Source organism: Solanum tuberosum, unplaced genomic scaffold (assembly GCF_000226075.1).
Source record: "Solanum tuberosum cultivar DM 1-3 516 R44 unplaced genomic scaffold, SolTub_3.0 scf00345, whole genome shotgun sequence".
NCBI classification, from domain to species: Eukaryota; Viridiplantae; Streptophyta; class Magnoliopsida; order Solanales; family Solanaceae; genus Solanum; species Solanum tuberosum.
Genome location: NW_006239264.1, coordinates 550,062 through 559,508, shown reverse-complemented (window position 1 = coordinate 559,508; position 9,447 = coordinate 550,062). Strand labels below are relative to the sequence as shown.

Sequence of the window (9,447 nt, the reverse complement as noted above, 5' to 3'; positions counted from 1 at the left end):
ATTATATAATTTCTAATAATAACATATTTATTTACAACTATTCTTTATTATTAATAAGAGTTCTATTAAAGGTGGCAAAAGTTAACCGTTCTTCCAATTATATAATATTTGGTTATGGCCGAAAAACTTCACTCCCATTTTTGTCTTATATTTTTATATACAAATCAAGTGAATTGCTAGTTAAACTTAATAAAAAACATTTACTTGCATAGTTACTTTAAGGTGTAGCACAAAAATAATCACTTTTTCTACACATTTAAGAGTTATACCCAATAAAATTCTATGACCATAAGTGAAGTTTAAGAAAGGTAAGAGTATACACAGACCTACCTCATTTCATGGAAGTTACACCATATAAATATATGAAAGATTAAAATAATCCAACTACCACACATTAAGGATCAATTTGATCATTTTCTCATTCTGTAAAAATAATAAAGACCTTTTTAATAGAAACATTTAGTGGGCTTATCCAGCTTACACAGAAGAAGAGAGTAAACTAAAACAGTTTGTGCTCTTAGACACAGAATATGCCTGCAGTTTTAATTTGATAGTTGTACAAAAGTTCGTCAACCAAACAAATGTTTCATCTACTCAGTTCAAAATCTTTCGCAAGCCAATATCAGAAAGGGAAACATATAAGACATATAACGACGACTAACGAACTAAAACAGTTTGTGTTCCTAGCTAGATAACATGTCTGAAGTTTTCATTTGATAGTTGTACCAAAGTATTTCAACTAAACTCATGTTTGATCCATCCATCCGTTCTCAGGATTACAAGGCTCACACCAAGTTGCAGGTCAGTGAACGACTGGCTTTAGAGGATGTGCTCTCAGTTTTGACATATCCAAGTTACTATCCAGATCTTCATCTAATTCCCCAACGACGCTTCTGCAACAATAAAACAGAACAACCTATTAGAGCTTAAAGGAATCCTTGTTTTTGGAGAACCATATGCATCCTTAAATAAACAGTGCACATACATGTTGTCCCCCCTTATGATATAAAGACCTAACACAAGTTGCTGTACACCTTCCTGCACATAAAAGCTAAGGATTAGTAGTACTTAACACACCAAGCACAATAATGCAAATAAACCACAGCATAATTTGAAAAAGGAATCATTTTTCACTTTTTGGGGTATAAGCATGGAAAATAAAGGAATCTTAATGTGAAAAAAGCCCAGTATAGCATGAATCTATAGTTAGCAAACACAATTTCACCTCATACCAAAGCATCTTGTTTCACGTCTACAGCAGACTGCTACAGGGACGACATTCAGGAAAACCATACTCAACAACATACCTAGTGTAATCCCACAAGTGGAGTCTGAGGATGGTAGGATGTAACAAACCTTACCCCTACCTTTGTGACGTAGAGAGGCTGTTTCGGATATAATGTTACCCAATTTTCAGATAAAGCCAAATTGAAGATGTAATCTCACTCTTTAATTCCTAGATTATGCAACCATGAGGGGATTTCTTAAATTGCAGTGAACGACTAAATGAATTGTTCCTAGTAACACTGATACTAATAGTGGATAGTAGGAAGGTCCCACAGTTGGAATCCTGTTTAACAAGAATGGATAGCTGCTTGTTGCTTTGTACTTCTTTGGCAATTTTTTATGAGACTACTGTCTACTTAGATAGAAAGTAGGACCTGAAAATCCAAATATTCAGGCATTCAAAAAGCACTTCTAGCAACAAACTAGACTACCATGTAATGACTCAATAAATTCTAGCAAATATTAATGAGCTGAAAAAATACTAAGAATCCTAGGGAACTACAAGCAACAAATAGAAACATCCACATATATCAAAATATCGTTCAAAAGTAATTTTTATAAATAACTGAACACCACTATTAAAAAGAAATGTCTAGACATGATTAATGCATTCTTCAGATAGACACAGACGAACCTTTGTTGAATATACTCTCTCATGAGATTCATCAAGAATCAAGTTTGTAGCCTGGTCGAATCCTCTCAGAACTCCCTGAAAAAGAATCAAGAAGTCAGCAAAATAAAGGGTCTCCAGCCCAGTATTGGCAACATAAGCAAAACAATGTCTCACCACAATATTCCGTCCATCATTTGTAATAACTGAGATAGTTTCTGGAAACACCAAAAGAAAGAAAACAAAGAGTGTTATTCCTTAAAACATGAGCTAATCTCATTAAGCAAGACAGAAAATAAATACAAGGACAACATACGATCAACAAGAGACTCAAGCCCAAGTCCAGTTGCCATGTTGCAGAGTGAGCAGAAACTTAGTTGTCAGCTTCTTGGTAAACTGATGCTTAAACCTTGTCAAAACCATTAAAGGAAGTCCACAAGTTAAAATACTTTTAAGCAAAATAAATAATACTAATATGCGAGAATGTGGCCATATAAGAGCTATGTGGAATAAAACAATTTGCTGGCTAAACTTATGGGTGGGGCATTTGCTCATTTTTCTAGGAAGAAACAAGTCATTGAGAATATCAAACAAAGAGCTGAAGGCAGCCTAATCGAGTAGAGATTTGAATTATCATAATATTGCCATTTGCTTTAATACCCATAAAAGATATGGAGTAATGCAAACACAGGTCAATTTTTGCCGAACATAAAATATTTCCAAATCCCTTTTTCTCATCCACCTTTAGTCAGTCAGTTTTCTAAATGTTTTTTTCTTAAATCCCAAGATCAAAAGCTATAGTTTAGGTTTCATAAAAACGAAAGATGAATGCTTGAGTACTATCTATATATTCCTTTTATTCAGAGATGAACCATTTTACACCAAAATGGGCAATAGGATTTTCTACCAATTCTAAAACAATATTATTCTTTCTCTGCATAACAACACAACTTCCATTATTCAGAGAGACTCTAGAATTACGAAAAAACAAATATCAACAATAATCTTCATTTGAACTCACCTAGTACCTGGGAGATGGCAAGTATCCCGTGGAACTAGTGTGTGCAAAAGCTGGCCTGGACACCACGGGAACTCACCGGAACATATGTTTCAAATGCAAAACAATACACTATCCGGTAACATTTATACTCAAAACTGTTGATTTTTTTTTACAACTTTGCACATCGTGTTAAAATTTTAATCAGAATGCACAACAAAGATACATACATAGTTGGGGAACACAAACATAATCAAATTAATTTCATTCCAATGAATATAAACCCTAAATACCAGTACAGTACTCTCGTATCGTTTTCTAAGTTAGATATACTGTTCATATAGTATCTGAATAACAAAAGTTTGTTCCGATGTTATATCTGCCGCCGTATCAGATGATAATTATATCAGCCGAATCAAATTGAAGCAACAAAAAAAAATGGCGGAGATGATTCCATACATGTAAGAGCTTAGAAATCCGAATAAACAAATTATTTCTACTACGGAGTAAGGAAGAACCCTAAATTTAAGCCCTAAAATTAGTAATTTACCTGCGAAAAAATCGTCGAGGAGTTCTCGAAAGTCGAACTGAGGGGAAGAGTGAGACGCCGTGCGTTAAAGTATGTACCCAGTAAAATTATACAAGTGATCCTTATAAGTTTTGTCTAAACTTTGATTTGGTCCTCAATATTTGACTTGTCTTGAGATTTGATTCCTCAATAGATGAAAACTAAGCCAGAGTAGTCCTAGAGCAATCTAGGTGATTTAGCTACATTCAATTAGAATGAGGGGATTATAATATGAGAATTAAATAAATTATGAAATTATTTAGTGATATATTTATTTGTAATGTTTGGTTGATTCGATTAAAAGTAGAGTATCCGGCATAATGTTTATTTCTATATTAGATAAGTTTGAATACGATTTAATTTTTAATTTTAACACTGGCATTTTTAAAGGGTTTTGGATGAACATTGGGAGAAGAGCATTCTATCATATGATTGTTTTATTTTTGGATTAACTACTTTCATGATTGTTATCCTATATTAAATATAATTAAAAATTATATCACTAGTATTGCATCAGTAAAATTATGTATATCAAATATACAAAATTCTTACTATAACAATAAATAACAATTTCATTTGTAATTCCGTAGGTGAAGGTTGAGTAATATAAAATATACGCATTCTTTATTTTTATTTTATTGAGATAAAGAAATTATTTCTGAAAAATCCTCAATTCAAATAATGCAAATTAAAGCTACTTACAAAAATACAAAAATTAAACTAAATATAAAACAAAATAATTTCAACTTTATTTCAAAATTATTGTATTTATTTGATCAAAAACCTCTTAAACTATGTGTTACTAATTTTAGTGGGGAAATAGTTGAAATGAGCCCCATTGGACCCTAATTCTATAAAGATTTTTTTTTATGTTTATACCATTTTTTTTTTATGTATAAAAAATGTATAACCTTTTGCCCCTTAATTTCCATGAATATTCGGGAAGTGCGTTCACTTTTTAAAAAGTTGATAATATGGTGTGATATAATGTTCATTTTGTGGCTTATAGTTTGACCAACATTTTGTCGTTTTTCTGTGCCTTTGGTATAGAGCATATTTTTTAAAAAATCGTTAAAATTTTTGAAAAATATTTTTTCGAAGACTAGGAAAATAATTCCACAAGTTACATTTTCTCATGTTCCGACCCAATATATTATCTTGTCATATAATACAAAACTTAAATATTTAGAAATTTTTCGAATAAAAATAGGAAACAAATTCCACAAGTTACATTTCCGATCACTGAGTTGTCTTGCTATATAATCCAAAACTTATATATTTTAAATTCTGAACCCGTTTTGCTAGGCAAGTACATGACAAAGGGAGGAAAGCTATATGGTAAAGACATAAGAATTTAGAGGGAAGAAAGTAATGACTGTTTTGAAAAGGTTGGAATAAATTCTAAAACAACATTAGAACTAAACGTTTTCCTCTTACAGAAACCATAATTTAATTCCCCTGCCTTTCATTATGGACTAAAGTTTGGAATCTTAATTGTTTTGGATTATCAACTATGCCATATTTGCCTAATGAAGAAGCATTGTATCCCAAGTTACCACTATTGGCTGCCATCTTTGTTACATATATATTACTAACTGGGAATACATTTTATGTTACTAACAAAAAAATGACTTCCTACTTGTCTTTATTCCTCTCTCTCATTCTTCTCTTTAATGGTATTTTTCTCCCTGTTTTGCTGCTCTTTTTTTTGTTTTGATCTCAAACTATAATTTGACTAGTACTAACTATGTCCTTAAGGGAGTCTTGATGCAACTGATAAAGTTGTTGTCATGTGATTGTAAGGTCATGAGTAAGAGATGTGGAAACAGTCTCTTGCAGAAATGCAAGGTAAGACTGTGAACAATAGACCCTTGTGGTCCGACCCTTCTTAGACTCCTCGCATAGAGAAAACTTAGTGCAATGTGATACCCTTATCTATGTCCTGAAAATCATTGATAAGGTTCAATAGGCGCCAATTTAGCATCAATTGAGTTGATGTTGTAAAATGCATTCTACAACATATGCACGTCAATTGATGCTAAGTTGGCGCCTAGCTAGCTTCAACTTGGCCCTAACTCGCCTCTTATAAGCCTAATAGAGTTCAAACCTAATTGTGTAAACGTATATTGAATGGAGCGACATGAATAGTGAGAATTCATATAGCCAGCTAATCCCAACTTGCTTGGGATTGAGACATAGTTGTTGTTTTTATCGCTTTCTATTTCAATCATCTTTTGCTTAGATGAGAAACAAATATTTTTTTACCATGTACCAAAATGTACTAATACTACTTTTGTTATTTCTTGTACAAAGTTTTGGTGGCAGATGCATTCACAGGTACATATGGGATAAATTATGGAAGGTTAGCAGACAACATCCCAGCCCCAGAAAGCGTTGTAACGCTTCTCAGGGCGAACAAAATAAAGAATGTTAGAATCTATGACGCGGATCATAGTGTTCTAACAGCTTTTAAAGATTCTGAAATTCAAATCATCATAGGACTTGGCAATGAATTCCTCAAAGACATAAGTGTGAATGAAGATCGCGCTATTGAATGGGTGAAAATAAACGTACAACCTTACCTCCCCGGTACCTTAATTCGTGGCATAGCAGTTGGTAACGAAATTCTTGGAGGAGGAGATACTGAACTATGGGAAGTTTTAGTCCCTGCTGTTAAAAATGTGTATAATGCACTTGACAAATTGGACTTATCACACAAAATAGAAGTGTCAAGTCCACATTCAGAAGCTGTTTTTGAGAACACATATCCTCCATCAGCTGCTGTATTTAAAGAAAGTATACTACCATACATGTTACCATTATTAAATTTTTCGAAACAAATTGGTTCACCTTTTTACATAAATGCATATCCTTTTTTGGCCTACAAGAGTGACCCTAGTCACATTGATCTCAACTATGCATTATTCGAGAAATCGAGTGGTATATATGATGCAAAAACCAAGTTGCATTACGATAACATGTTTGAGGCAATGATTGATGCTGCATATTTCGCGTTGGAGAAGGCAGGGTTCGAGAAAATGCCAGTAATTTGTTCAGAAACAGGATGGGCATCACAAGGGGATGAAAATGAAGCTGGTGCAAATGTGAAAAATGCAAGAACTTATAATAATAATTTGCATAAATTGTTGTTGAAGAAAAAAGGGACACCACATAGGCCTAAAATGGTGATGAGGGCTTATATATTTGCTTTGTTTAATGAAAATCAGAAACCTGGCCCAACTTCAGAGAGGAATTTTGGATTGTTTAAAGCTGATGGAAGTATAGCTTATAAAATTGGATTTAGAGGACTTGTGCCTTCTTCAGCATCAAAGGTATTTTTTCTGTCTCAGATTATCTATCGTGATTTCTAAAGATAGTTTTCGTGATTTTTAATATTATTCTTTTTTTTTTCGATACAGGACTTTGTACTACGAGGCGGGTTTTGGAGTTCCCAATGGTTTGTTGCTTTGGCGAGTGCAGTAGTGCTGACTCAATTTTTAGACTTGTGACCATACTCAGAAATTTAGCTCATGAAATTATAACGTGCTTGTTTGTCTTGTACAAAATATACTTGTATAAATCAATATAACTTGGGAGATGCTGATTGTCCAATTTTATGGAAATCACTTTTCTTTGTTTAAAATAGTTGCAAATTCGATTTGTAATTGGTTCATGCTTAATAGTTCCCTAGATCTCATCTTATGAAATTACACTGAATATGTTATTGTAATGTTACCAGTTTGATCAATAATTGGTCAAATTTTATTGCAATTTGCAAGTACTTGAACAAATGGGTCCATAGCTCAGTGGTAGAGCATTTGACTGCAGATCAAGAGGTCACCGGTTCGAACCCGGTTGGGCCCTTTTTATTTTTGTATTCTATTTTTTTCATAGACTCCAACTCCAAACGATTATACCAACATGGGTTGTGGTGCAGATCTTGGATTCGAGCTTTGAGTATGAAGAAAATTTTGTAGGGAGCACTACCTCCCGAATGGGCATTCGGTGTGTGATTCGAATTTAATCGAGGCTTTAATACGGGCCACGAACACTGGATGAGAAACAAAAATAAAAAACTAAATTTGGAGCTCCGTTTTGGTTCAGATTAAAGAAGAGAATGGAGACTTTTTTCTCTTCAATTTAATTTTCCTCACACGTAATAATATGTTTGGTTTAACATCAAAAGATGTGGTGCAGCAGTGCAGTAGATAGGGCTACTCCTCCCTTAATTAAATGTTTCAAGTTTGAGTCCGGACTAAGAATCCCTATGCGGCGTGAATCCAATTATAGTCAGCCTTTAATTGAACACTGTTGTTCCCCTTACAAGCCCAATTAGATCAAATGGACTTCCAAGTTTAAGCCCACTTCAAGTTTTTCTCTTGTCACACTACGCAACAGCTCAACAAAAAAAAAAATTTCTCATAAATGAGGGCATACCCATCATATATCTAAACTATATTTTAAAAAGTTTTAGGAAATTTGTTGGTTAGAAAAGAATAATTAATTAGTTAGACTTTTTAAAAATAGAAATGAGGTCAACTAATATGATAAGAAATTATTATGTAGATTGTAGGTAAGCAACTAATGTCAACACGAATAATTTCTTTTTTGGGCCGGACACCAATAATTCTGAAACATTTTAGTAAATGTTTATTCTTTGGAAAGTTGAATGTATAAGAAAAATTCCTATAAATAAATTTTAAAAAACGAATATATAACCTGTTTTTCTTCAATCACATGAAAATATTACAAATTATTTGTGACCCTCTGTGTGAAGCATGGGTAGTATGACTAGTATCTATTTTCCATAAATTGAATTAACATCATAATTTGCTTATTTTTTTCCTTTGTTGACTGAATATTCGTCGAGAAAAAATGAAGTTTTGTTTTTCTATCAGGAATTAGATTAATGGTGTGTTTGATAAGTAGGAAAATATTTTTCGTAAGTTGATTTCTTACTTATTTTTTAGTAGTTAGTTAGTAAGAAAAAAAAAATTATTTCAAGAGCATTTATATGTGGGGATGGTCAACAGGTGGGGTTGGGGGCAAAGGCAGACACACATGCAAAGTTAGGGGTACACCCGTTAACTTCGAAAAAATCACATATATATATATATATATATATTGGGAAATTGATAAAAACTAGAATATAATTAACAGTGCACCCATGATGAGCGTAGGAGTGCTTTGTGCAATTGTGCTGTTGGTACAAGCCAAAGGTACCACCTGCGAGACCAAGGTTTGAATCCACTTTAAATTTTGGGTTCGCATCTAGCTGGAGGTGTTGGGCGGGTGAGGAGACGATAATGAACTTGCAACATCACTTATAAAATTTGTTTTCCTACTTCAATTAGTGAAGGTATTAAAAGGGCCAAGATCTCCTTCCACCTGTTGAATTAAATTTGCTCATCATTCTACCTATTAGTTCAAAAATGCTACTTAGCGTATTAGAAATGACTTAGAATTATATTTCCTCCACCATTAGATCTAATTTGTTCCTAACATTATTTTCATGGTTTAAATCGCCCTTCTAATATGTTAGGGATAAAATTGATCCAATATGCGGAAAAAGGAAATTTTAAAGTCATTTCTAATACATTAAAAATATTTTTGAATCAATTGATGATAAAAGTGAAAAATTTGATCCAATAGCTGAAACTAGTGCATTTCAAGTCATTTTTTAATGCATTACGAGCATTTTTAACCCTTTCTGATTGTATCAAAATATGTGATTTGTAAAGACATCAATAAAACTCTTGAATATATTATTATTATTATATATATAATATAATACAAAGAAACATGGGATGATAACCATCCATAGTAAATGAATGGCCATTTATCATACATTTATTCATATTTTTTTTATATCAAAGGTGACTCATACCCAGGATGATTATTTACCACGTCACTGCTTGGTGGTATATATTTATTCATATGTCCAATAATAGAACTTATTACCTACTAAAACACACAACATATATA

At 32.8% G+C, this 9,447-nt stretch overlaps 2 protein-coding genes and 1 non-coding gene across 5 annotated transcripts; 2 read left to right on the top strand and 1 right to left on the bottom strand.

The window, feature by feature from the left end:
• Positions 1-481: 481 nt before the first annotated feature.
• On the bottom strand, positions 482-3,548 carry LOC102588843 (sm-like protein LSM8). Of its 3 annotated transcripts, XR_368390.2 has the most exons (7): positions 3,445-3,548; positions 2,214-2,306; positions 2,075-2,115; positions 1,922-1,996; positions 986-1,038; positions 750-893; positions 482-713 (listed from the first exon to the last, which is right to left on the bottom strand). XR_368390.2 is itself a non-coding variant. In XM_006361070.2 (6 exons), the coding sequence occupies exons 2-6, from the start codon at positions 2,248-2,250 to the stop codon at positions 803-805; spliced, it is 297 nt and encodes a 98-aa protein (XP_006361132.1). In that variant the 5' UTR covers positions 2,251-2,306; positions 3,445-3,548; the 3' UTR covers positions 482-802. The 3 variants fall into 3 exon arrangements, 2 of the variants coding, with proteins under 2 accessions (XP_006361132.1, XP_015170615.1); XM_006361070.2 differs by having other exon boundaries at positions 482-893; XM_015315129.1 differs by lacking the exon at positions 3,445-3,548 and adding an exon at positions 2,919-3,416 and having other exon boundaries at positions 482-893.
• Positions 3,549-5,089: 1,541 nt separating this feature from the next.
• LOC102596381 (glucan endo-1,3-beta-glucosidase 14-like) lies at positions 5,090-7,167 on the top strand. The gene is made up of 3 exons (XM_015315118.1): positions 5,090-5,138; positions 5,776-6,794; positions 6,882-7,167. Exons 1-3 carry the CDS (start codon positions 5,090-5,092, stop codon positions 6,969-6,971), a joined length of 1,158 nt encoding a protein of 385 aa, XP_015170604.1. The 3' UTR covers positions 6,972-7,167.
• Positions 7,168-7,254: 87 nt separating this feature from the next.
• TRNAC-GCA (transfer RNA cysteine (anticodon GCA)) lies at positions 7,255-7,326 on the top strand. The gene has a single exon. It is a non-coding gene; the product is annotated as a tRNA-Cys (tRNA).
• Positions 7,327-9,447: the final 2,121 nt, after the last annotated feature.